Below are 27,441 nucleotides of genomic sequence, written 5' to 3' on the forward strand. Positions count from 1 at the left end.
CTTTTTGCTTATATTGTATAGAGTAGATCAAAAGGGTGATTTAATAGTTAAATGAGTTGTTGGAGTTTTAATTTTTTTTAAAAACGAGTTAGTTGAAATGGAGCCATATGGAGAAAAATAAGAAAATTGAATTAAGATATTGTTCTTAAAAAGTCACAGGGCCAGCTGGGGAAGCTTCATTTAAGCATTAAAATTATAAGACGGTCTCAACACTGTACGAGACATTTCAGTATAAATATGCATTTGATGTAGCTTTCTTAATCATCACTGAATCATATCTTACCATAAACATTGGTCGGAGGGTGCTCCTTCTACTCATGACCGCCGGTAGCTACGGCCCTAGTAAGGGTCGACTTAGGCCTCAAATGGCCATTGCATTGGCCATTGTTCTTGTTTCCTTCAATGTAGCATCCGTCGCTGCCGATGCTTACACTCATTCACCACCTCCGCCACCACCGTATGTCTACAGCTCTCCACCGCCTCCTTCACCGTCACCTCCACCTCCTTATGAGTACAAGGATCCACATTATCAATACAAGTCTCCTCCACCACCTTCTCCCTCACCTCCGCCACCATATTACTACAAATCTCCTCCACCACCTTCCCCATCTCCTCCACCACCATACTACTACAAATCTCCCCCTCCCCCAGACCCATCCCCTCCACCCCCATACTACTACAAGTCTCCTCCACCACCCTCTCCCTCTCCTCCACCTCCTTACTACTATAAATCTCCCCCACCACCCTCTCCCTCACCTCCACCACCTTACTACTATAAGTCACCACCACCACCACCATATCAACACAAGGATCCGTATTACCAATACAAATCTCCTCCTCCACCCTCTCCTTCACCTCCACCACCTTACTACTACAAATCCCCACCACCACCTTCACCGTCGCCACCCCCACCATACTACTACAAGTCCCCTCCCCCACCTAAAAAATCACCACCATATGATCCTTACTACTACAAGTCCCCACCACCACCTTCACCGTCACCACCCCCACCATACTACTATAAGTCCCCTCCCCCACCTAAAAAGTCTCCACCCTATGATCCTTACTACTACAAGTCCCCACCACCTCCTTCACCGTCACCACCCCCACCATACTACTACAAGTCTCCTCCCCCACCTGAAAAGTCACCACCCCATGATCCTTACTACTACAAGTCCCCACCACCTCCTTCACCGTCACCACCCCCACCATACTACTACAAGTCTCCTCCCCCACCTGAAAAGTCACCACCCCATGATCCTTACTACTACAAGTCTCCTCCACCTCCTTCACCATACCCTCCACACGTGCCTTACTACTACAAATCTCCTCCTCCACCGTCTCCTAAGCCTTACTACTACAAATCTCCACCTCCACCATCTCCTAAGCCTTACTACTCTCCCCCGGTTGCATATCCTCACCCTCACCCGTATCACCACTCATTGATCGTTAAGGTTGTCGGTAAAGTCTATTGTTACAGATGCTATGACTGGAAATACCCTCAGAAATCGCACAACAAGAAAGCCCTCGAAGGTGCAAACATTACTTTTATATTATTATTATTATTATTTATTATCATTATTATTAATTTATTATGAGACTTTGACAATAGCAATATTTATATAATTTTCCACTCAAACGTGTCATTGTTTGGCAATATTTAACTGTATTTTTTAAAAATATTTTATCTATGACATTATCTTCTTTCATTTATTTTTCTTAGTCAAACTCATTTTCCTATTTTTATATTGATCTTGTTGTATGTGACTATCTACACTTTACAAGAACCTCTTTAAGTCATATTTCACTACATTTTAGAAAACACTTTTCATTAAAACTTTTTTTCCCTAAATTTTCCATATACATGTGCATTAATACACTATAAAAATGAAAAGAAATAGCATCTTATTTTCTCATCTTGTATTCACAAAATAAAAACTTCCTTTAAAATTAAAATTAAAATGTAATCTTCTGTTATATGTTACCTCGATTTGTGTTTTAACTGTGAAATTCATGCTTTTTTCACCTTAGGTGCCACGGTCGAAGTGACCTGTGAAGTTGGAAGCAAGACCATAACAGCTTACGGTAAAACTAAGAACAACGGAAAATACAGCATCACTGTTGACAAATTTGACTATGTTAAATATGGAAGCACAGTCTGCAAGGCTAAACTCCATGCTCCTCCTAAGGGCTCACGTTGCAAGATACCCACCAAGCTTAACGTGGGAACCAAGTTGGAGTTGAAGTCAAAGGATAAGTACGAAGTTGTTCTGAAGGCTAAGCCATTTGCTTATGCTCCAGAAAAACCATATGATTGTGAGAAACACAAGCATTCACACAAACCATACTACTACAGCTCTCCCCCTCCACCTTCACCCTCACACTCATACCCTCCTTATTACTATAAGTCACCACCTCCACCTCCACCATCATACTACTACAAGTCACCACCTCCACCATCATACCACTACAAATCTCCACCTCCTCCCACCAAGGATCCATATTATCCTCCTTACTACTACAAGAGCCCACCTCCACCATCACCATCACCACCTCCACCCTACTATTATAAATCTCCACCTCCTCCTCCCAAGGATCCATATTATCCTCCTTACTATTACAAGAGCCCACCTCCACCATCACCATCTCCTCCTCCACCTTACTACTATAAATCTCCACCTCCTCCCAAGAAGGATCCATATTATCCTCCTTACTACTACAAGAGCCCACCTCCACCATCACCATCTCCACCACCACCCTACTACTATAAATCTCCACCTCCTCCTCCCAAGGATCCATATTATCCTCCTTACTACTACAAGAGCCCTCCTCCACCCTCACCATCCCCTCCTCCACCTTACTATTACAAATCACCTCCACCACCATCTCCATCACCACCACCTCCCTACTACTACAAATCACCTCCTCCACCAGATCCATCACCACCTCCTCCATACTACTACAAGTCTCCTCCCCCACCATCCCCATCACCACCACCTCCTTACTACTACAAGTCTCCTCCACCACCATCTCCATCACCACCACCACCCTACTACTACAAGTCACCTCCACCACCAGATCCATCACCACCACCTCCCTACTATTACAAGTCACCTCCTCCACCATCCCCCTCACCACCACCTCCATATTACTACAAGTCTCCTCCACCACCATCTCCATCACCACCACCACCCTACTACTACAAGTCACCTCCACCACCAGATCCATCACCACCACCTCCCTACTATTACAAGTCACCTCCTCCACCATCCCCCTCACCACCACCTCCATATTACTACAAGTCACCTCCACCACCATCCCCATCGCCACCACCTCCCTACTACTACAAATCACCTCCACCACCAGATCCTTCACCGCCACCTCCTTACTATTACAAGTCACCACCACCACCATCTCCTTCACCACCGCCACCCTACTACTACAAGTCACCTCCACCTCCATCACCTTCTCCACCCCCTCCTTATTACTACAAGAGTCCTCCTCCACCATCTCCCGATCCTCATACTCCCTACTATTACAAATCTCCTCCACCACCCATCTACCATTAAGCTTCGAATTAAGCAAAATTGACTACAAGTCATGTAAGTTATTAATCCAAATATATTGAAAAGTATCTGTTTGACGTTCATTTATGGATCTTGAAAATATTGAAAACTTTTACTTTTGCTTTCAGGTTATAGTATTCATTGTGGAATAAAGTCAAGTTCCATTTGGAGCAGAGTTAAGCATCTAATTTGTTGTACACGTTCTTTGAATAAGGATCTGAATGTATCATCTCTAAGTTACAATCTTCACGATTCGGACGAGGCTGCTTCCATCTATTTGGTTGTCATCTTGCATGTTTTGTTCTTACTAAGTTCAAGAAGCGACAAAGGAAAATGAGCCAAGATTCGAAATCTTGATCCTAATGGAGGCTACTCTTAGAGATCTCTTTCATTTGTTTCTTTGTAGATTATCTATCTATCTATATATATATATTTGATCGTGTAATGATTGCATTCAAAATAATGTGAAATTCTTTTGATTATATATCATCTTTTTGTTGTTTGCAATAAAATTGTTAAAATAATTAACGTAAAATGGAACACAAATAATAAATACATATCTCCTAAACCTCGACCGCATTATTTTCAAAAGCATGCGAATGCAAGTTAGACTACAATGACTCTAAAATAATTTCAAACAACTAATATTGTTACCAAATATTGTCGTAGGATATGTTTAAGAGTCAAATATGAGAGATTTTCGTTCTCAATCCCATCTCTTTATTTTATTTTTTAAACATCTCTATACCCTTTCGCATCTTTTCCATCTCTCTCTTATTTATGGTTGTTCTTACTTATTCGGAGATGAGATACAAACCAAGAAATAAACAAGAATATAATGCAGAATAAGAATAAAAAAGTGATAAGGATGAGAGTGTGACTTAACAAAGGGTAGTTTAGATATTTAAATGTGGAATGGAGGTGTGAAGAGTATAGAAGAGTGCAAATAGCAATTCTTTCTAAATTTAAACGTCCTCGTTTGGATTATCGTAATTTTTGTAAAAAATTATCTATTTTTTTGTTTAACCTCTTTTATTATTATCTCTATGTTAACCTAAATAGTATTACAAAAAATAAAAACAATCATTTAAATAATTTATTTCAAATCTGTAATACAATTGATATATTTAAACATTTATTTTATATGTGTAATGTAAAATTAAAGTGCTAGTTGTATTAACGACAAGTGACATAACACCCCCCTAGCTTCCATGTATGTCTATTAATAAAGAAAATTCTCATTTTTTAGTGCATATAATTTTTTACTATTTTATTTTGTAAATAATATTTTTTAAATTAAAATAACTACTTATAATAAATAAATCTACCTACAAAATTATTTATTTATATAAATATATTTTATGAATTTGTTATGATATCATAATACTTTTTATTTTAATAATTACTATGATAATATTATTTGTATCTTTTTTATGAAAAAATTGAAGGCGCATGTATTTCTATTAATTTATACTAATATATAAATAATTATAAAATTGAAATTATTATTAAAAGATTATTTAAAAATTTCATTTTAATTTAATTAAATATGTAATTTAAATCATGACACTTTTTTCATATTTCAATTTTTTAAAACTTAAAGTATAATGAATAAAACAAATATGCATCAAATTAAGAGATACAAACAAGACAATTGCTTGCTAATAAAACAATCCACTAGATTTAAGTAAATTTTGGGTAGTGTTCAAACCCAGTTGAAAATTATTGAAAAGGAAAAAAAAATTATATATATATATATATATATATATATATATATATATATATATATATATATATATATATATATATATATAATGATTATATATAAACCAGGTGAATACATAGATATAAGTTTTCAATTTTTATAAGAGTATAAAATATTTATTTATATCAAATTTATATGAATTATTTATATTTTGGAGTAAAGGAGATTTTGAGAAATATTAGATTGGAAAGTAATTATTTTTTAGATTGATTTTTGGATTAACTTTTTACCGTTTAAATTTCTTATATGGTTCGTGAAGAATATCATTATATTAATGTTAATTAATTTAGTTTTGATTCATTAAGATCAGTATTAATGGTTTAGTATTAGTGGTTTAATGTTTTATATGTATTTATTTAGATTATTTTTATAATAAATATAATTTATTTATGTTTAAATTTTGATGTAATAAAAAAATTGATAAATTGTAAGACATAAACATAACTGAAATATTAAAATCATAATAATACCTAATATCACCGTGTTTGGATGGTTAACTAAACATAATTACAAAATTAATCTACATATACAATAAGTAAAGTTAACAATGTTTCAAAATAATATATGTTTATTTTGAAACTAAGTCACAAAAGCATGCGTTCAAGTAAAAATAAGTCACAAAAATATAAATAATAACAACATAACAATATGAATAAACTAATTACAGTAAGTGTATAGTATGTATGTTTTTTATCTTCGTTTTCATTGAAACTGAATTTAAAAGTTCATTTTTATACTATTGTGTATACTATTTACTCATAAATAACACAAAAGATTAAGTAAATTTCTTCCTTAATAAATAAGTTTTATGTTGATAAGAATTTAAAATTTAAATATAAGCTTTACGGTGATCATTAAAATTAATAAAAATAATAAAATATGTATTAATTAAAAAATAGCTCTACAAAATTTGCCATAATCCATCAATCATGGATGAGGATATAAGTAGGTTAAAAGTATATATGTGAAATACTATTCCTCATATTAAAAGGAGCCTATAATTAATTTCAAACAAAATAGACTTAATTATGTCACTAACCATTGTTCAGAAAAAAATATGAATCAGTTTTCAATTTATATTTCATCTAATCTAAGAATAATTCCCACTCCATTCCAAATTGCCAATTATTATATTCTTCTACTTTCATTGTATTATATATAGCAATTAGAAATTCAACGAAAATTACTGTTGAACAAAAAGACTTGAAAAGACAACATTCATAACTTCTCAAATCACCTCAAAAAGACTTATTAAACTTCTTCTTTCTACAATCCTCATACAAGTAGACAAGATAATAAATTAAATTCAAATAAATCGTTTGAAGAAATTTTTGTTTATTTCAGGATTTCCCATTAAAAACAATTTGTTGAAATGAACATGTTAGAGAAATAACAAGTAATGTGTGTGAAAATATAAATTTTATGAATTTAGACCAATGATATGATTTCTGTATGTTATTAATTGTTATCAAATGAAATTTTATAGAATAATTGCATACTTTCACTTGTAGAATTTGTTATTATTTAGTTTGCAAAATCCAATTACAATGATTAATGTTTACGTCTTATGATCTAATTATGTGTAAATTTTGTCAAAAATAATACGTTTTCCTTACTCTTGCAATATTTTGTACATTTATACAAAACAAGATTTAATTGATTCAATGTGTTCTTGATTAAGTCTATGAACCCTATTTTAATAAATAAATATTAATAATTTTTTTATAAATTTAGTTATAAAAATAAATCATCAAAGTGTCATTTTCTGTTGTATTTAAAAAAACTGAAATAAGCAAAACTGATAAAATGTTTTGAAATATTAATTTCATTATAGTTCTTCCGGAGAATTCAACTATTTCAAAGTCTATCAAAAATCATGTTAACATGTTAAACATGATACCCACGGTTTAGTAGTAGTGAAAGGATTTAAATCACTACTTTAAGAGGTTATTTTTTAATGTTGAAATAAATGTTATCTTAATAATAATTTTTTTTATGAAATATTATCTTAATATTTTTTTTTCTTTTTTCTTTTCTATTATTTTTTTTTCTCCTTTTACTCTATTCTCGACTGACATTGTTCTTATTTTAGGTTGTTTTATCATTTTATTGTCGTCGTTTTGTCGACATTATTATCTTTTCATTTTTTTTCTTTTCTTTTTCTTCTCATTATTTGGAGTTACTTTTAAAGAAAATCATTAAAAAAAATCAAGACTCAAAACATTTTTATATTTATTTTTATATAACATTAGTTATGTTTAAAATACATAAAACAAAAACTTACATTATATTAAAATGATCAGAACAAATGATAAGAAATATTATAATCTAGATTTTTCAAGAAAACATACTGGAACTAAATTCTAAATTTATTTTGTAGAAAAATAAAATAAAATTTAAAGACAATGTAATGATAACTATAAGTCAAAAAGAACAAAAATAAATTTTGAGAGCATAAAAACAAGTCAAGAAATTAAATGAATAAGAAAAATAATGGGCAAAGGAAAAAGAATTACCAAAATAAAACAAAATTGTGCTTAGGAAACTCAAAAATTAATACTCTCTTTGTCATTTCCATGTTTGACTTTTACAAAGTTTTTTGTACATGTTGGTTTTCTCACTCCATAATCACAAATAAAATTCTATATATAGATTATATTAAAACAATTATTCAGTTATTTGTAAATAACTACACGATACTCATTATACCATTGTCAAATACCTATTATTTGATATTACTCGTGATGAGAAATTCACTAAAGAATTTAAATTTCTTAAGTATTCTTCAACATCTTCTTCTTTGATTAAAAACAAGCAAACCACATTTTTTTTTTATTGATTTCAGAAATAATATTTCATTTCATGAATAACTTTCATCTATACGCATGACTGTCATTTCAATTGAAAATCAACTTTTTAACCATATTATAAAATAATAAACTCTATTTCATATCTTCAATAAAAAAAAATCAATGTCAATTTATTCTTAAAAACATCATTTTGATTTTGTATGATAAAATTATTTCAATGAAAATCCACAGCATATAACAACACAAAAACAAAATTATCGAAATTCTAAATCTGTAATCTTGTCAAGGAATTTGATAACATTATTTTTTTAAGAAGTGCAAGGCCTCTTTGAAGGGTTTGCCAAATTACCAAGATGTTATCGTTCACTAAACTAAGTTTATAAACTCACATTTCATATTTCAGCGTAACTCAAATGAACCATTTTTAAAAAAACTGTCTGTGAAAATAAAAAGAAATGGTAATTCATAAGTAAATTCTTACCATGATAAGGTAGTGCCAACTGTAATAGATCACTTCCATAAGAGTTCATAGAGGTGGACGTATTATCCTTTTTTTTTTCTTTTAAATTTTAAATACCAACTATATTATTTTTCTAAATTCTTAATCTCTAACCAGTTTTGGAAATTTTTTCTGACATAACATATTTTGCTTTTTTATTTTCTAAGCTAACAATATTTATTTGAATAGTATGATTTTTGGATAGTTCAGAATTTAGTTATTAATTTTTTGTTAATTTAACATAGTTATAGTTTGAAATTCGGATTTCGATAAATCAAATTTTGAAACGAGTTTTCGTGATTTTGGTTGAAATATAATGCAGCCAAATTCTGATTTGGTTTTTTTGTAATTTTAAACTAAGTCAGAATTTGATTATTGGAAAATATGTGTTACTACCGAGGGCGGAATAACTGATCGGGAATGATCAGACAATGCCGAGCAGATAGACACAAGCTCAATATGTCCGATTGGACGGGCCTATGAAGCTGTCCTACGCTCATGAATGTATAGTTAATGAGGTAACTGTCGTTGTGGAGTATTTAAGATATACATTGAAAGCCATTAAAAGGTAAATTAATGGGTAATATTATCTGAAATCATATAAATAGTAATCGAAGAAGATAAACTCTCTGTTTTTTTTATAATTACATAGACTTGCAAAGACCAATTCTGACTTGAGCGTCAGAGTGTTTCTTGCAGGTTACCCCACTTATACTGAGAACGAGCATAGAGAAGACGACAGGCGAAGGACCAATCGGTAGAGGAGGAGAGTTTCCGAACGGAGGCCGTAGGAGTTTTTCCCAGTCCCATTCAGCAGAAACAAGATGCATTTTGATTAAGTTCACTAAAATCTATTTTAGAATTTAATTTTTAAAATTTGAATTCTGAATTATTGATTAAATTCATGAAAATTCAAGTCAAAATTCGATTATCTTGAAAATTAAATTTTGATTGGTAAAAAAACCATGTTATCCTATTAAATATTAACTACAACATGCTACTCGGGAGATGGAAAAGCAAAGTATACTTTTTTTCAAAAAAATTTCCCAGTTTTGCGGTGGCATAAAAGAAGCTAAATAATTCCTACTTTTATGCCAATTTACGAATTTCTTTTATTAGATTAATATTACCCTATTATAATGCACCTTTGTTTTTCTATATTTAACAAATGAGGGATAAACAAATAAACCGTGTTACATGGTGACATAGGAAGAAAACACGTATCAAAGTTAAACTGTGGCTGTGAGATGTTAACAGAAGACGTCAAAACACTAGTCCTATCCTACACACATATCACATAACAATGCTCTTTATTTAATATTACTAATCTAATAATAATAATAATAAATAATAATAATAATTATTATTATTATTACTGAGTTTCCAATGAACAGTGAAGGATGAAAGTGATTGGATCTGAAGCTCCAAAACTTCACGACCAAATGTAAAAATATAGTTTGTTTTTGGTTATAGTGTCAACAAGCTGGCTTGGTTGCTTTGAACACGCCTAATTATTTTGACAAAAAGCATAGAAAATAGAAAAAGGAAGATGCAAGAAGAAAAAGAAATAGAGGTAAGAATAAGTTGGCACATTGGTGTCAACAGAGAGAGGGACTTGAACCCATTCACCATCCACCATCATTATATCATTACCATTACTTTTTTCAAAAGTAGATGCCAATATCAAAATAATTTAATGGCGAATAAAAATATATAAAATAATTTAGAGTGATTATTAATTTGCAAAAATAAAAAAAAGGAGAGAGAAAAGGTAAATGTTCTTAATTGTTCCCCGCGTGTAAGTTGCGCTGTCTTGCTCGTCCTTTATGCTTCCATTTGAGATTAGCTCCGAAATTGTAGAGAGAGGAAGAGAGAGAGAGAGTGAGTTTGTTTTGTGTGTGTGTTTCTCTGTCGCGTAATAATATTATTATTATTATTATTGAGTTCGGGACATAACAACTCAGAGAGTTCTTGCAATTTGCAACCTCTCTCTAAGGTTGGCTTTGGTTTCCCCCTTTCTGCCGACGATCTTGTTTGTACCTGTGGATCAGGTTCGATCTCTCAGATCTGGATTTCGTTCTTTCGTTCCAATCATTAGATTTCTTCTTTCATTTAGCTCTTCTCCGTCGTATATGTGTGTTGCTGTGTTTTTTCTTCCTTCGGATTCGGCCTCGGTTCGGTGGTGTTTGGATCTTCTCGTTTATTTTCTCTGATTTCAATTAAGACTTTCGTTCAATGTGTTGTGGTGCACTTATCTCTGATAGATCACGGTGCCAGATTTGAGATGTGGAACGGGATTATGATCTTATTGACGTTCCGGATTTTGGATTGTTCTCGGAAAATGTTTGTTCGACTCGCTTTTTATTCCTTTCTAGAGTTTTGAGTTTTCTGTTCGATCTTGTATATAATATGAGTTTTGAGGTTACGGCCTTGGATTTTTATTCCATTTTCTCGTATTTTAAAGCGTACAGACAATGAATTTTGGTTATTACTGTTGCCTCTCCTATTTTTATAAATATACCAGGTCTCTGATAAACTGACATTTTTTTTTTTAAATTATCTTGAACTGCTCTGTTGAGCTACAACAAACAGATAATAATGCTTGAAAATGTCCTTCTGGAATTCAATTAACCATGATATTGTTGTGAAACTCTTTAATTTTTTCTTGAACCGGTGAGTGAATTTATTTTTTATGTGAGCGTTGTTTTGTACATGGCAGTTCGGGCCCTCGGTGCTGGTTTGTAGCCTGTGCTGAATACCAGCTACAATGAAGAAAGCTATTGGTCAAACTGTTAGGGACCTGTAAGTATAACTGTTTATTATTCGTTAAATATGATTCTATGTATTGTGTATGAATGTTTTGCTCTTCATTGTGTTCTTGCAGTAAAAGAGAAGTGAATAAGAAAGTGCTGAAAGTTCCTGGGATTGAACAGAAGGTAATTCCTTTTTAAGTTCGCTATGAAATTATGGCTGTTTCTACTATCATGGCAAGACAATTATAGTAATGGTTGTCCGAAGTCTGACTTGTTTTTATGGTATTCTTAATCATGAAATAGGTGTTTAATATCCTTAAATTTATGAATATGACATATGATCCCCTTTTTCAAAACCTAAACCAGATTCATTATATTTTCTACCCTCTTCTAGGTTCTTGATGCCACCAGCAACGAGCCATGGGGTCCTCATGGATCACTTCTTGCAGATATTTCTCAGGCAACCAGAAACCCGTAAGCTTGGACTCTTAATTGTATGTTTGACATATTGTGTATTTGCAGTCATTGAATCTCATTCTTAAGCACCCATGCAGTCATGAATACCAGATGATCATGTCAGTAATCTGGAAGCGAATTAATGACACTGGCAAGAATTGGCGGCATGTCTACAAGGTTTTGACAAACTATTTTAAGTTTCATATGCAATTGCTAGCGGATGCTGCTGACTTTTATTTTTGCCACCATCAACACTACAATGTATCTGCCAGTTTGTGAAATCTGTTTTGATACTTGTTTATATCCTCTGCAATAATGATGGGTTGTTGTTGTACATTAGCAATAATGTTTTTTGTCTACTGCATTTACTGATGATCTCACTTTCTTAAATTATTTGTTTCTGCATGTGCCATCCTTTTTCAACTCCAGGCTTTGACAGTACTAGAGTACTTGGTGGCTCATGGGTCAGAACGAGTCATAGATGAGATCAGAGAACATGCTTATCAAATATCAGTAATTCCCATTTACCCAATCCTACTTCAAAAAATTATATACTTATTGCCATTCAGGTCCCAAGTTTGGTAATGTGATCTAAAATATATAATGTGACCTGTTAACATTGATCATATATGAACAGACGCTGTCCGATTTTCAATACATTGACTCCAGTGGAAGGGATCAAGGAAACAATGTTAGGAGGAAATCTCAAAGTCTGGTTATTCTCGTGAATGATAAAGAAAGAATCATAGAAGTTAGGCAGAAGGCTGCTTCTAACAGGGACAAGTAAGTTTCCTCTCATTACTTCTATTGATATTTTGTACTTTGTTATTTTCCAGTTGAAATGTAAGTTTTATATATACCTCCTTGTTTAGCAAGCATAATGCATGACATTGTAGAATATGATTCTCCATATGTCCTTTGGGTTTCTGGAATATAGATCTAAAGTATACAGTTGGGTATTTGAAATCTGTGAACGAATGTATGTTGGCGAGTATCACAATGTCTAGGAGATATCAAGTCTTTTATATGATTCACCAGATTTCATTAAAATACAGTTGGGTATATGAAATTGTTGTGAACGTGTGTATGTCTGTGAGTAACAGTGTCTAGGAGATATTAACTGTTTTATATGATTCACCAGGTTTCGCAACAATGCAGCTGGTGGAATGTATAGACCGGGTTCATATTCAGGCAGTGGAGCCTATGGTGACAGATATGACGATGATCGTTATGGAAGCAGGGAGGAAGATCGAAATGGCTATGGTTATGGAAAAGAAAGAGAATGGGGCTATAAAGATGATGATCGAAATAGTCGTGATGGAGATCGTTATGGCAGAGATTATGAGGATCGTTATGGCAGGGATGGTTATAGAGATGATGACTACAGGGGAAGAAGTCAAAGTGCTGACCGTCACCAACATGAATCAAGAAGCAGGAGCTCAGACAGAGATCGTTATGATGATGATGGACAAAACTCTTCTCGGTATGTACCTAGGCTTTGATCCTTTTTCTATGTCTTAGCATTATTTCCGGAGTTTTTTTTTTTTTTTTCAGTTCTGGCAGAATAATTTTGTATTAATGTTTGTTCATTAGTGACTGTTGGCTTTCATTTTAGAAAGCAGGATACATTTTCAACCTTCTGAGTTTGAAAATTTAACAGTTGGTTTGGAGAATTAGTCACTGATTTTGATCTTTACTGTATAGAAGGAACAGAGTCTTATCTTTACTGTATAGAAGTAACTTACAAAAAACGGCATTTGATGTATAGCCTGTTAACATAATTAGTGGAACAAAGTCTTATCTATTATGCATGATAATTTATAGAAAATGTTTACATTTGTACCAAATTAGAGTGGGGTCTTGTCAGATCTTTTCTTTCTTGTCTTGTCCTTGGCCATTAAATTATCAGAATATGAATATGGCTTTAGATACTAGAAAGATAGAGCTGTGAACTGAACTTTTACGTGGTCTTGATATCTTTCGGTAGCAGTCTGCTTGAGGGTGCAAGTTATTTTATTCCCATATTTTGTTTCCATTTATCATGAGAACATGGCAATTGATGTGATGTTATTGCTCTGTGATGTGAATCATTTGCTTCTAACTTCATCTTTTTGTGCAATGATCTCTCAGAGGAAGCAATGCTAAAGCTGAAGACCAATCTCTGGAAGCAAGGTAAATTTGTTATTGAAATACACCTTTTCTGTCATTTATCCAAATTGCTGCAAGGAATTTTTAAGGTTTATAATGCACAATACAAAAAACGGCAGGCTTGAGCGGAAAATTTCTGAGCAAAATATAGGTGTTGCTCCTCCTAGCTATGAAGAAGCTGTTGGCGAATCTCGCAGCCCTGTACGCAGTGAAAGGTAAGAACTGTTACACTACGACAACACTTGTTTCCAACAGAATCTATTACTTATATTGTTTTGATTTCAGAGATGTGGAAACTTCAGCAGCATCTGTTCCAAGAGATTCCCCTCCTCATGTAAATGATAATCCTAGTCAAACATCTGCCGCTACAGGATCTTCTCCTGTAAACAATAATACCACAGAAGCAACTGCTGCTGCATCCGGAGCCCAGGAAGCTGAAGCAACTGATGATTTTTTTGATCCACGTGGTCCTTTATCAGGTGTTTATACAGTATTATGTTGGTCGGTCTTCTATAATCAGTATTTCTGTAACAGCTCTTCCTTGTTTCTTGTTTTGAAGAGTTCATACATGTTTGAGTTGAATTGGTTCTTGTCAAATTATTATTCATCTTAGTTTCATAGGTGAAGGGACAGGCTTGTATTTTAATTGTTGCGTTGAAAGTTTGGAATACACATCTCATCGGTAATTTGACTTGCATATGTATATGCCTTACTAGTATTGTTTTCTTTGGATCATCCCTTGGACATTTCTGAGTATATATGTTAATCTCCCTAGTCCTGGTAAATATGGATTTTGTCCTAAACACTCAGAAAATTGTTTAGCAATATGAAAATTTAAGAAATTTCTGCTGACCATGTATTCTGGTAACCAGGACTGTGAGGTGCTGGCTACCTTTTAGATTTCTGTGGTTTTAGATTTTTATCCTTTGACAAGTTAGTCTTGTGCAGACTTTGAAGTGGTACACGTTCCAGGCATAAAATTTTGAAATTTGAAACTGAGTTCTAAGATCAATTAATAAGAATAGTTTTCCTGCATCCTTTAGTGGGAAAAGGTGGCTATTAACTGATGTGCTCATGATTGACATTCTTTTCATTTATACATAGGGTGGTATGAGAGAGCTATATGTCATGATTTGTGGTCAATATGTAAACAAGTCAGACTTTGGTCTGATATACTTGTGAAACCTATGGCTCAACTGTAATTGACATTGATGAATTTTCATTGGCAAGATTTGGGAGTTTGATATTAATATGAGTACTTGTTTGTATTTGTTTATTTTGGAGAAACAATTAATTTTCATGCCTGCTTCTTGAGACTGCTTTTAAAAAAGTTATTATTTCCTCAAAAGTATGTTTAAACAAGCATAATTAGCGGTCTTTGAAAAATACCATTTAGTAGGTCTTGTACTCATGACATCTTTATATTTCTTCTCAGCATCCTCAGCTGCCCCAGCTGGTCCAGCTGCCCCTGCCACCGCTAATAATGTTGAAATGGACTTGCTTGGTTCCCTCTCAGACTCGTTCTCTTCAAATGCTTTGGCTGTTGTACCATCTGAATCAGCAACTGCAGCCCCTGATGCAAATGTGGGATCCACAGCTTCCTTTGCAGCACCATCATCTGGGTCGAATAATTTCAATCAGGCATGAATTTGTTCCATTTCTAAAGCTCTTTTTAGTGAAAGCAATCTGACCTGCACTAAAAATAATGGATTTTTACCGGACTTGGAATTCTCATAGTTGTGAACTTGTCAACTGTATGTCATTTTTTTCCTTTTTGATGTAGCATGTATGGCATATCTATCTCATAACATAGCTTTGAACAATCTTTTTGATACATATGTATCGTGTAGTTTAAATCAGTCCCTCTGTCCGTCACATTTTGTTAAAATAATATATTTATTGGTTTGACTTCTTAACAGTCTTTTGAGGATCCATTTGGTGACGGGCCATTCAAAGCTTTTACTTCCACTGAAACTGCTCCATCTCAACCCGTGACATACCAGAGTATTGAACCATCCCAATCAAATGCTCTTAATGCAGAAACAAACTTTGGGTTTGGAGACTCATTTTCTGTTGTACCATACACTGCACCTGCCTCTGACACTCAACCTTTTTCTACTAACTCTCAGTTTTTGTCTCAAGATGTGTCATCTGCACAGCCAGAAACTGATATTCTTGCAGATATTCTTCCTCCTGCACCGTTACCTGAGATGAGTTCACAGCAGAACATTTCAGCACCTGATTTCGGCCATCCTTCTTCACCTTCCCTTCCAGCTTCATCTGGTCAAATGACATCACAACCATTTTCTGAACCAACTGGCCAATTTACCCCAAAAGGTTTCTCGGCTGCTACCAGTCAACCTTTACAAACCTTTTCAGTTCCTACAGATCAATTCTCTCAACAACCCTTTTCCGCTCCTAGTAGCCAACCAGGACAAGTACAGCCATCCTTTTCATCTCCCTCCAGTCAATATGCACAACAACCCTTTTCATCTCACACTGGTCAACATGGATTTTCATCGTCTACTGGCCAACATATTCAGCCACCTTTTGCTTCTCAAGGTGGACAATCTGCACAATCAGGTGGTATGTATGGTGGATTGCACTCCCAAGATGGATCTCCTAATTCCCAAAATGGATATAATGGGCATATGAACAGCGGGAACTTCCTGCCATCAGGATCTATAGCAGCAGCTTTTCCTTCAAATGTGACTCCAACAGGACAGTTGTCAGCGGTCACCAACTTTTCCCATCATGGAGGATCTGCTCCAAATATGTCTTCCCAGTCTCCAACTCATCAGGCATCGCAGTTTAACAACCACTTCATTGGACAACAAGGGAATGCAGGACCCTTTAATTCACCAATTACCAATCAGTCACTTGCTTCGAATGCTTCACAATCAATTGCATTAGTTTCTCAACCTTCCAAGGACAAGTTTGAGACAAAATCAACAGTGTGGGCTGATACACTAAGCAGGGGGTTGGTTAATTTGAATATATCTGGACGTGAGTGCTTAGACCTCCCTCCCCAAGCCCCTCTTTTAACATTTCAGTTTCCACATGTAGTTGTTAGAATGTTGATCTTGCATGGGATATTGTTAACTAAAATATTTTTCTTATCATGCAGCTAAAACGAATCCTTTAGCAGATATTGGGGTTGACTTTGAGGCCATTAACAGGAAGGAAAAGAGAATGGAGAAGCCCACTACTGCAGCTGTTACATCAACTATAACTATGGGTAAAGCTATGGGATCAGGTTCAGGTATGGGCCGTGCTGGTGCTGGTGTTCTCAGGGCTCCTTCGAACCCAATGATGGGCTCTGGCATGGGAATGGGTGTGGGCATGGGCAATGGTCCTGGTGTTGGAATGGGTATGGGAGGAGGCTATGGAGGCATGAATCCATCGATGGGGATGGGAATGGGAGGGATGGGTATGGGACAAGGGTACCAAATGCAACCGCCAAGTGGAATGCATCCTGGCTCCAACATGCCAGGTAATTATAATAACTCCATGATGGGTCCAGGTAATTATGGTCAACCGCCATATGGTGTTAATGGTCAACCGCCATATGGTGTTAATGGTCAACAGCCATTTGGTGTTAATGGTCAACAGCCATATGGTGGCTATGGTCAACAGCCATATGGCAGCTACAGATGAGATAGTAAGTGCAAGTATTACTGATTGTTTTGCTGCAAGTTGAGAAAAAAAGTGCCAATACAAGTGCTACTACTAGTAGACTACATCGTGATATTTGGATTTATAGCAGTTAAAGCTGCAATTTTCTGTAAAGTGACCCAGTTATTTGTATTTTTGTTATAAATATGCTGTTACCATTCTTTTTCGGGTCACCCTTCTGTAGGTGCTTTGAGCATCACTGTTGTGTACCAGTGACTGGATGGAATAACCTTACTTGGGTTATTACTTTCTTTGCTTCCACATTTTTTAAACACCAACAGGTGGTTTGATATCAATATATTTTTTTTCATGTGTCAAATTTTAACAATTGGAATTCAAGGAACTTTTCTTTAAGCTTTTTAATTTCTTGCTGAAAATTCGTGGAGACTTCGTGATACTGGCACGAGGCTCGATGAATATTTTTGTTGGGATGCAGAACATAGGACTAAACAGCTAAGAGTCTACTGGGCAGGATACGTGTAATGGAAACCGCATCCCTACGTGAGTGTTCTTTTAACTACTTGAGATTGGTTCTGGCTTATAATTTTATTTTCTCTGCAGTTATCTCTACGGCCTCCTATTGGATAATTAGAAGCCATTGGTAGACGTGTAACAATTACTAACACACGGGGCACTGCCAAAAGAAAAGCATTAAAAAGTTCACGTAAAGATGCATAGTTAATAGATGCTATTGGAGTTGTATGGTTTCCACCTTCGTTTAAAGTTATCTGATTATTATTACTTTAGGTGAATGGTGCTAACACCATGTTTTTGGGGTTGAACATTCTTGACTTTGGTGGCGTCGATACCATAAAACACTGGACTTCGAGTGTCGAATCCGATGCCATGCTTTTCATCCTGCGTCCTACATGTCCTTTCACAAATTATACAAACTTTAATCACCTTTTTTAAAATTATTTAGCCTCCGTAGTCGTTCCAAATTTATCCAAATACTAGTCGAAGTTGTTAAAAAAAATAATTTACTTCAAGTCAAAATAAACGATGAAGTTGTTAGACATAACTAGTAACTAGAAACTTGAGCTACTTGTCAAGGCGGATTATAGGACGTGAACAAGGATATAAAATTGGGTTGACAAATTAACGGAAAAGTTACACTAGTCTTATTATAAGTAGTTTTGCATAACTGACTATAGTGGTAACAAAACTTATTTTTTTTTCCCTGTGATATTTGAAACTATTGGTTCACTCCCGATGACACGAGCAGAGAGGACCATGCTTGTACCCCATCAACAACCAAGCTGTCAATCCTTGTTCAGGCTAAACCCTTGCCTTTCAGTCACCACCTTCATGTAAACCATCAATATCTGGAACATCATTATCAACGAATATAACAAACAAGCCTGTCATCCAAATGACATGATATTGCAGGAATTTGCTTCACCCATTACTACTGGCCTCAGACTTTCCCTGCTTTAAATTAGGGTATTATGGCACGGTAGTTCAGAATTGCAATTAAACAAGTCACCCTATTCTAATTTTGTACTTAAAATATAGTACAATTCATAAATCCGAAATTACGCAGACGAAATGAAAGAAAAGACAGTCCAGAGCGCTTCCATTTGTTGAATTCTTTGTTATAACAAAAAAAGATGAGATAAAAAAAAAATGCAAATGCACACATAGATTTAAGGTAGTTCGGATATCCATAGACAGGAAGTATTTTATTTCTTTAGGGAACAAATAAATTTTAACCGGGTAACATATTGAAAGAGCGGAAAGAAATTAAAATTTTGAGAATGTAACACCAGTAACCCAGGAAGCACCAACAGACATAGTTTTCTTGTTCGATTATGCTTTTACAAGCATTATATTAATGTAAAATATAGAAGGATAATTTTCAATGGTGAATGTAATATTAATTATGGAAAGGATAGTTGTTGGATAGACATGATGTGTGTCAGGTAGTTTGAATTGTGGGTCAATATACGCACATGAATAATTTGGAATTATCTTTTCTAATTTGGTTGTCCCGGGTCAAAAAATGTTCCCAACTTTCTATTTCGGGTCTTCATAGGCTAAATATAAGAGACAGTTCGGTTGTCAAACCAAAAATTTCTCTTCATTATGGTTTCAGAATAGACTTCCAGATAGATTTATGGCCAAAATAAACATTTTGTTGTGTCAATAAATATCAGAGCAATAAAGTGAACTAGATGATCTATACTCTATTAGCAGGGCAAAATAGGTTTCAGAATAGGTTAATTTGTAAATCTTTTCATTTGCTCAGTGACTGATCACATACTCTCCACCACCGGAAAGAGCATAAAGCGAGCATATAAAACTATAATTACTGATACCTCACAAGTTCAGCTGAAAAACTTAAACCTATTCACTATCAACTACAAAATTTAGACTACGACAATAACAAATCGAAGGAGCTGCCAGACCCACACCCAGAAAAAAAAAACTATAAAATCAGGACCATGGGGTATAATAGTGAGGGAGCCAAGAATAACATTCAAAAAAGAAAGCAAAAATTTTGTGGCAATGTACTGTCTGCGTTATATATGTTTGGAGTGTGATTCTCATGTCTTTTAAGAAAGCTCTCCGAATGAGCAGCTTCTTCAGGATACCGCATTTTTCTCTATTCGCTGTAAATCTCACAATTTCTTTTTAAAAGGGATTCCCTTAACAAATATCTTTGTTTAAGGATTGAATATATTTTCTCAACTGACTTTTTTTATGATTTCTTCACAAGGAGAATCTCTTATTCACCAATCTCCGTGATATCTTTTTATCTCGATTAATTTCTTTTTCTTATATCTCTAATAAAACAATAATGGTCAAGAGCATATTACCATTGGACTTGAGAAAAGCAATGTGGAATCACTCCAAAAATATTTGAATCCTGTCCCCCATTCTGTCTTCAAAATCTAACAAGAGTTTTCCCCCAACTTCCTCAGCTGCATCATCCAACAGTTCTTTGATGTTTACGCCACCCAAAGCTGTATAAAGTTATGAAAATTCAATTAACAGAAATTGTGAAAAAGAAGCATTGAATTGCAAATTTGGAATAGATGACTATTTATACTGTGTAATAATTTCTAAATAGTAGAAGTACCAGGAACTATGTTCGTGATTCCATCCAGAAATCCAGCCTGTATAGCAAATTATATATGTATTATGAGAAAATGGAACAAGAAATTTTAATTGGGGCAACATTCAATTGAACATGCGCATAATTTAAAGATGAATGACTGATTGACAGAGAGGGATTACACAGAAACTATGCATAACCACAATATAAGGAGATAAAGCCTTGGCATGATGCAGTACAGAACAAAATAGTTGCAGATATGCATTTATAAAACAAATGTCGCATACTATATTCCATTTCCCTTTCTTCTTCCAAATAGTGGGGAAGGAGAAGGGTAAGCACAAAATGGTGGAAGAAAGGTGATTAATTTGGGATATTCGGACATCCAGTTATCCTACTTACACCACCATTAGGATTCCAAATAGATAAGTTCAAATATTAAGTTGAATGCAACATATATGATAGTTCATAAGGTTTCAATGGTGGCGGCAGAGAATGGTGAGATAGCATAAGGTACTATATAAAAAGTTAGAATAGATAGAAATACACATGGATTTTTACGTGCTAGAATAAAAAAGAAAGTGTAATTGGAATTCTAAAGACAGATGCAGCAACTTATGATAAAATCATTCATATCAAAACTGGAAATCAGTCGGCCCCATTTTTAATTAGTTTTGAGTCTTCTGAACAACTAATATGAATAAATCATTGTTCTTCTTTTAGTGCATCTGGAAGGTATGATCACTTACAGGAATCCTAAGATCAAGTTTCTCAAAACCATCTCTGCCCGTTAATTTTACTCTGAGAGTTCGAGACCAGATACCAGAAAAAGGGTTCCTTGAAGTATCTGCACCATATTTATTGTACCCAGCATCAGGTGTTATAACTTCCACAATGGGATTTTTGAAACTTTGACTTGTCTGCTCAGTATCAACTTGATCTCTCCCTCGTATACTGTATAGGCTACTGCTCTCTGACAAATAACTAATTACTATAAGAATGCAAGAATGGAATGCACAACGTATATTTACAACGTGAAAATCAGCACGAGACCTTTACCTCTGTCTGTCCCCAGAGCTGAAACATATAGAGTCACTTATGAGAAGATAGAGGTCTAATTTTCTCTCTCAAGTCACCACTATCTATGATTAATTAAACGGATTTTCTTTATTTTGAAAAAATACTAATCAAATATTTAATTATATTCTGCATTGAACAGCTTCATTTCACATAATAGACCTTGATAACGTTTAAATGCTTCTCTCCACATGCAGATGAATTCATAAGGTTATTCATCACTAATAGACTCCGCCCAAGCCCAGCACATGTTTATGAAAGCAAAGTGCTGAAACCATTAAGTTATAATTTTATAGAGATATTGATTGCTTATGACTCTCCATTACACTACAATGTCCCTTTATAGTAGAAGAGTTAATATTTACTTATTTTTACGTCAAGTTCTTTCTATCCTACCTCCCTTAGAAAGCTGCGGACTGGCATTTGCAGCATAACGCTTCTCTTCTTCATAGTAAGCATTGAACCCTAAGATATCCTTAATTTCTTCAAAAGAAGGCATGCTTCCTGGAGGAGGAATACGACCTCCTTTAATGGCTATGAGTGAGTCCTACAAACGCAATCATAGATATTATTTATCAGCAAATGAAAAAATTAAAATAAAGGATTCTGCAAAAGAAACATCAGAAAAAAGTGATATAATATCAAGAATAATGAGTTCAACACTATGACTTGTTATAATAAAGGAGTTCAAAAGATAAAGGGATATTGCCTCCAAAGTCCTCAGCACGAGCTGCAGTGCAGTGACGAGCCGGGATTTGGTGGCGAATGTTAAAAGCTTACAAACAATTACTTAGCGTATCTCATTTAAAACCTGAACTTACGCAGATATAATATGAATCAATCAGTTCAAATGGGAAAAAGAAGACGAATGACCTGCATTGCTCGTATAGAAACCCCGATCAAGGAAAGGGGATATGCAACAATCTTAAAACCAATCTCTTCAAGCTCCATAGGATTAAGTATTGGCGTCTTGCCACCACCTTCAAGCATATTGGCCTACACAAGAGCATATCCCAACAAATCATTCGAAGCTTCAATGCATTCATTCATCTCTTCAATTGACAGAATCGTACCATTTTGGGAACAAGCGGAGAAACTTCGCAGAAAGCCTTCATCTCTTCTCTGGAAGCAAGCGCGTCTATGAAAAGAACATCAGCTCCCGCATCCGCGAACGCCCTTGACCTAACAAGCGCTTCATCCAACGACACAGCTTGGCGAGCATCCGTACGCGCCACAATCACAATATCGCAACCGCTCTCCCTTCTCGCATCCACGGCCGCCTTAATCTTCATCACTGCCTCTTCTCTCGAGACCACCCTCCTCCCACGCGTGTGTCCACACGCTTTCGGCGCAACCTAACCAGCACCATAATCAACTCAATCATATCGATAAGCTGAATCCATGACAGGAGAAACCTAACAAACTAACTAACCAACTACATGTTCGAATTGTGCGTCAGAGACTAATTTGTCGAAATACTGAGATTCATTGATGAAACCTAACTAACCTGATCTTCGAGAATGATTCCGGCGAAACCAGCGCCGATGTATCCCTTGAGAGTTCTCTTGAGGTTCATGGCGTTGCCGTAGCCATTGTCGGCATCGCCGATGACGGGAATGGAAACGGCCTGGGTGATGAGGCGGCCTTGATCGAGAATTTCGCCGTAAGAGATGAGACCGGTGTCGGGCAAGGCGAGCCTGGAAGCCGAGATGGAGAAGCCGCTGGTGAAACAGAATTGAAAGCCCGCGGTCTGAACGAGCTTGGCGCTGAGAGCGTCGAAACATGCAGGACCTTGGTGAACTCCCGGGGAGTCAAGGATTCGGCGAAGGAGCTTAGCGGGAGAAGAAGAAGAAGCATCGTTCCCAGCCAAAGAACACGCTATGGAGAGCGAGGATTTGGATGTTCGGAGGAACGAAACGGAAGGAGATCGAAATGGGAGGGGGCCGCCGCCGCCGCCACCACTACCACCACTGAGACTAAGACTGACCGTAACAGAGGCACTGCAAACCGTTGAAACCTTCATCGCTCTCTATACTCTTTACTCCCACTCAATTCATTTCATTTCATTTCATTTCAACTAGTATTACGGGTATTTTTTAAGAAAATTATTGAATATTTATGAGAATATATTTTATTATATATAAAAAGTAATAAAAATTATATGACATTTTATTTAGAATAATAATAACAATAATTAAAATAATGAATAATAAAAAATTATGATGAGTTTGTTTATAATAACATAAATTGCTTTTAAATATTTTTGTCAATAATGATTCAATGCAAAGTAACAGGTTAAATTTGGAATAAATTGAATAAATAAAGTAACGTGTCTTTGTTAAAAGGTACTGTTTGTAGAGCATTTGGTATATAAATAAATAGTTACAATAATAATTAAATGATCTTAATTGTTATTTTTTAATTTTTTTTCAATAGAAAAAGAAAAAAATCAACTTAAATTATCACTTAATAGATTATATACATTCTTTTTGAAAATTTTATAATTTAAAATTCTTTCACTTCATGAATTTAGTTTTGATGGAACAATTAGAATCACTTAAAATAATACAGAACAATTTGTATTCTTTTACTTTTACTTTAAGAACAAATAGATGACCGGTGCGCATTATGAATTTAAGTCTAATATTTAAAAATGATTTATTTTAATCGATACAATATATATATATATATATATATATATATATATATATATATATATATATATGAGAATTTGTCTTACTTAAAACTTCACCGATAATTCTAAATTATATCAATTTTTAATATACATATTTTGTTATCAATGTTTTTATTCATAAAAAAAATAACAAAAATGACATATTTATTCAAATAATTTATTAGCAACATTGTTTTATTACAAAGATCATTTTGTATCCGTGTTTTTAAAAGCATTATATATACACAATTTTCAATTTAATTAGAATATTTAACGTGTTAAAAAACTTAGATATCAATGGTCTTTGATATATGTTTTTGAATTTGTAATATTTCTATGCAATTGAAAATAAATTTACACGATCGACCCAAAGTATTCACACTATCGAAGAAAGTCTATGTTTAAAAGCTAAAAGAGATATTCTATACCGATCCTAAATATAATATTTACTATTTCCAAAATCTGATATGAAGAAACCAGATAATATATTCATTATGAGAAATAATTTTCTTACAAAAATTCCCAATATTTAAAAAAAAATCAAATTTGATATTAAAAAATCCTAATTAAAAAAAATATATTGTAAGACATAAAAGAACGTTTTGGATCTTAAAATAAGATGTATCGTCAACACAAACGAATGGAAATATGAAAAGATCCTTATATCATCCTAAAAATAAAGGTATTTTTACGAAAATTTAGCCTACAGTGTTAAAATAATATCTTGCAAAGTAAACTTTTAACACCATGAGAGTTACTTGAATTTTGTTAGAGCAGGAAACTTAATAAAATTTGTGAAAATTATCAACGACTAATTAGACGGGTTTTGTTTATTTTTTATTGTCGCGAACATATCCCATAGAAATTTAAGAATAAAAGTAACACCCCAAATACATGGCTGATAATACAATTACCACTTGGATAATAAGCACATCATCGACACTAGAATACCCTTCTTCGTAAAGAAAGGGTTGTTGTCTTTAAAACATCCTTTTTTAAGCCTTTTGATTGGTGTTTGTAGCATAGCGCTCTTCTTCTTTGTAGTAAGTGTTGAAACCTACAATGTCCTTAATTTCTTCAAAAGGTGGCATGCTTCCTGGAGGAGGAATACCGCCTCCTTTAATTGCAGTGAGTGCATCCTACAAATTCAGTCAGATATATATACATATTTATTATCTGAAAATGAAACTCCACAAAATTAAAACATCAAAAAGGAACTGAAATAGGTCAAAAGAATGGTGCATCCGATACTTTGGCCTACACAAAACTCCTCTAACAACAATTCACAGGAAGCACCACAAATATCTCTGCATGTCTGATCTAAAGCCTGAACTTATCACGCAACCAGACATCATAAACGTAATAAAACAATAAATGGGAAAGAAGGTTCACCTGCATTGCTCGTATGCAAACCCCAATCAAGGAAAGTGGATAAACAGCAAGTTTATAACCAACTTCTTCAAGTTCCTTAGGACTCAGTATAGGCGTTTTGCCTCCTCCTTCAAGCATATTTGCCTATACACAAAACGAGAGTGTGGGTCAACAACCTCAACGCGTTTATACTTCATACCTTGAGGAGTCATGATAAAAAATGATCAGCAACTAAGTTACCAAGTTACTAGAAACGAATGAACTAATTCATTCTCAGAAACCAAGTTAACAGAGTAGGATTGTACAAATTGTAAGACTAGATATATGGGAATGGTCCAACATTAGAAATGCACATACTTTGATACCGGATTAGATTCTGTAGAGAAAACTTTCCCTGTAAAAACTTGATAGAAAAGAAATTAAACTTATCTGGTAAATGAAAATCAATTTATGCAGTTCAAGCTGTTAATTGGACAAGTTAAATGAGAAACAGAGCAAATCAGGCATGCGGAAATCTTTCAAAGAGCATTTTGCCGAACAGTCTGTGTGCAATTGAAGAGGCAAGGCATGCATTACTAGGAGAGAGATGAAGATACCAGTTTAGGAACATGGGGAGAAACTTGACAAAGAGCTCTCATTTCTTCAACGGAAGCGAGTGCGTCTATGAAAAGAACATCGGCCCCAGCATCCGCAAATGCTTTGCACCTGATGAGCGCTTCCTCCAAGGACACGGCTTGCCGAGCGTCGGTGCGCGCCACAATCACAATATCGGAGCCGCTCTCCGCTCGAGCATCCACGGCGGCTTTAATCTTCATCACTGCCTCTTCCCTGGGCAACACCTTCCTGCCGCGAGTGTGCCCACACGCTTTCGGCGCAACCTGTCCAATTCGAGTTGGGCATTAAGAAAAAGAACAATGAAAGAATGAATGGAAGATGTGAGAAAAGAAAAAGGAGTGAGTAAGTGACCTGATCTTCGAGAAGGATTCCTGCGAAGCCGGCGGAAATGAAACCCTTGACGGTTCTCTTGAGGTTCATGGCGTTGCCGTAACCGTTGTCGGCGTCAGCGATGATGGGAATGGAGACAGCTTGGGCGATGAGTTGGCACTGATCCAGCATTTCGCCGTAAGAGATGAAGCCGGTGTCGGGTAAAGCCAGCCTTGAAGCGGCGATGGAGAAGCCGCTGGTGATGCAGTAGGGGAAACCGGCGGATTCAATGAGCTTTGCGCCGATAGCGTCGAAGCACGCCGGTCCCTGGTGAACGCCGGGGGTTTGCAGGAGTTCTCTGAGCACCTTCGCCTTCGCCATCTTATCACTTCACTTCCCTACTTACCCAACACCGCGCTTTTATACTATTATTTGTTTCTTCTTCTTTTTTATTTCTTTTTTAAATTTTCATGAAATCACATTATATCTTCCCGTGCAACACACTACCTTTATTTTATTCTATCCTTTCCCATTCTTAATTCTCTTCTTTCCATGTTCATCTCACTTCCAATTATCAATGCAACCGTAATCCAGAATGATTTCTTCACATTATTTTATTCTTGCAAATAATTAGCAAAATACTACTAAAAAATGGATATTGATCA

General features: G+C 34.9%; 4 protein-coding genes across 9 annotated transcripts; 2 read left to right on the forward strand and 2 right to left on the reverse strand.

Annotated features, from left to right (window-relative positions):
- Nucleotides 1-252: 252 nt before the first annotated feature.
- LOC124840586 (uncharacterized) lies at nucleotides 253-4,050 on the forward strand. Its single transcript, XM_088113471.1, has 3 exons — nucleotides 253-1,533; nucleotides 2,032-3,602; nucleotides 3,695-4,050. Exons 1-2 carry the CDS (start codon nucleotides 318-320, stop codon nucleotides 3,567-3,569), a joined length of 2,754 nt encoding a protein of 917 aa, XP_087969597.1. The 5' UTR covers nucleotides 253-317; the 3' UTR covers nucleotides 3,570-3,602; nucleotides 3,695-4,050.
- A 6,394-nt stretch (nucleotides 4,051-10,444) lies between these two features.
- LOC124840591 (clathrin interactor EPSIN 2-like) lies at nucleotides 10,445-17,991 on the forward strand. 2 transcript variants are annotated; one of them, XM_047316664.2, is made up of 14 exons: nucleotides 10,445-10,691; nucleotides 11,360-11,442; nucleotides 11,525-11,576; nucleotides 11,788-11,867; nucleotides 11,948-12,026; nucleotides 12,279-12,362; nucleotides 12,487-12,632; nucleotides 12,991-13,332; nucleotides 13,980-14,021; nucleotides 14,117-14,212; nucleotides 14,283-14,476; nucleotides 15,433-15,638; nucleotides 15,917-17,003; nucleotides 17,125-17,991. In XM_047316664.2, the coding sequence occupies exons 2-14, from the start codon at nucleotides 11,408-11,410 to the stop codon at nucleotides 17,652-17,654; spliced, it is 2,973 nt and encodes a 990-aa protein (XP_047172620.1). In that variant the 5' UTR covers nucleotides 10,445-10,691; nucleotides 11,360-11,407; the 3' UTR covers nucleotides 17,655-17,991. The 2 variants fall into 2 exon arrangements, with proteins under 2 accessions (XP_047172620.1, XP_087970073.1); XM_088113947.1 differs by lacking the exon at nucleotides 10,445-10,691 and adding an exon at nucleotides 10,807-10,983.
- Nucleotides 17,992-18,740: 749 nt separating this feature from the next.
- Nucleotides 18,741-23,879, reverse strand: LOC124840587 (uncharacterized). 5 transcript variants are annotated; one of them, XM_088113950.1, is made up of 9 exons: nucleotides 23,315-23,879; nucleotides 22,881-23,162; nucleotides 22,681-22,803; nucleotides 22,204-22,354; nucleotides 21,790-21,807; nucleotides 21,480-21,703; nucleotides 20,755-20,791; nucleotides 20,492-20,638; nucleotides 18,741-18,997 (listed from the first exon to the last, which is right to left on the reverse strand). In XM_088113950.1, the coding sequence occupies exons 1-8, from the start codon at nucleotides 23,828-23,830 to the stop codon at nucleotides 20,520-20,522; spliced, it is 1,470 nt and encodes a 489-aa protein (XP_087970076.1). In that variant the 5' UTR covers nucleotides 23,831-23,879; the 3' UTR covers nucleotides 18,741-18,997; nucleotides 20,492-20,519. The 5 variants fall into 5 exon arrangements, with proteins under 5 accessions (XP_087970076.1, XP_087970075.1, XP_087970074.1 ...); XM_088113949.1 differs by having other exon boundaries at nucleotides 18,741-19,103; XM_088113948.1 differs by having other exon boundaries at nucleotides 18,741-19,100; nucleotides 23,315-23,878.
- Nucleotides 23,880-25,282: 1,403 nt separating this feature from the next.
- On the reverse strand, nucleotides 25,283-27,234 carry LOC124840590 (uncharacterized). The gene is made up of 4 exons (XM_047316663.2): nucleotides 26,819-27,234; nucleotides 26,449-26,730; nucleotides 25,874-25,996; nucleotides 25,283-25,620 (listed from the first exon to the last, which is right to left on the reverse strand). The coding sequence occupies exons 1-4, from the start codon at nucleotides 27,155-27,157 to the stop codon at nucleotides 25,477-25,479; spliced, it is 888 nt and encodes a 295-aa protein (XP_047172619.1). The 5' UTR covers nucleotides 27,158-27,234; the 3' UTR covers nucleotides 25,283-25,476.
- Between the last annotated feature and the right edge of the window lie 207 nt (nucleotides 27,235-27,441).

The sequence above is a fragment of the Vigna umbellata genome, chromosome 4 (genome assembly GCF_029865625.1).
Source record: "Vigna umbellata cultivar VRB3 chromosome 4, Vumbellata_1.0, whole genome shotgun sequence".
NCBI classification, from domain to species: Eukaryota; Viridiplantae; Streptophyta; class Magnoliopsida; order Fabales; family Fabaceae; genus Vigna; species Vigna umbellata.

What these genes read in the sequence shown, in the direction of transcription:
- LOC124840586 (XM_088113471.1), top strand. Translation starts at nt 318, where the DNA reads ATGACCGCCGGTAGCTACGGCCCTAGTAAGGGTCGACTTAGGCCTCAA. An exon ending in CAACAAGAAAGCCCTCGAAG is followed by an intron (nt 1,534 to 2,031) that starts GTGCAAACATTA and finishes TTTTCACCTTAG; the next exon opens with GTGCCACGGTCGAAGTGACC.
- LOC124840591 (XM_047316664.2), top strand. Translation starts at nt 11,408, where the DNA reads ATGAAGAAAGCTATTGGTCAAACTGTTAGGGACCT. An exon ending in TTCCTGGGATTGAACAGAAG is followed by an intron (nt 11,577 to 11,787) that starts GTAATTCCTTTT and finishes ACCCTCTTCTAG; the next exon opens with GTTCTTGATGCCACCAGCAA. An exon ending in TAATTTGAATATATCTGGAC is followed by an intron (nt 17,004 to 17,124) that starts GTGAGTGCTTAG and finishes CTTATCATGCAG; the next exon opens with CTAAAACGAATCCTTTAGCA.
- LOC124840587 (XM_088113950.1), bottom strand. Translation starts at nt 23,830, where the DNA reads ATGAAGGTTTCAACGGTTTGCAGTGCCTCTGTTACGGTCAGTCTTAGT. An exon ending in CTCCGCTTGTTCCCAAAATG is followed by an intron (nt 22,804 to 22,880) that starts GTACGATTCTGT and finishes GCTCTTGTGTAG; the next exon opens with GCCAATATGCTTGAAGGTGG. An exon ending in AACTTGATCTTAGGATTCCT is followed by an intron (nt 20,792 to 21,479) that starts GTAAGTGATCAT and finishes TTTGCTATACAG; the next exon opens with GCTGGATTTCTGGATGGAAT.
- LOC124840590 (XM_047316663.2), bottom strand. Translation starts at nt 27,157, where the DNA reads ATGGCGAAGGCGAAGGTGCTCAGAGAACTCCTGCAAACCCCCGGCGTT. An exon ending in CTCCCCATGTTCCTAAACTG is followed by an intron (nt 25,997 to 26,448) that starts GTATCTTCATCT and finishes TTTTGTGTATAG; the next exon opens with GCAAATATGCTTGAAGGAGG. An exon ending in TTTGCATACGAGCAATGCAG is followed by an intron (nt 25,621 to 25,873) that starts GTGAACCTTCTT and finishes CTGAATTTGTAG; the next exon opens with GATGCACTCACTGCAATTAA.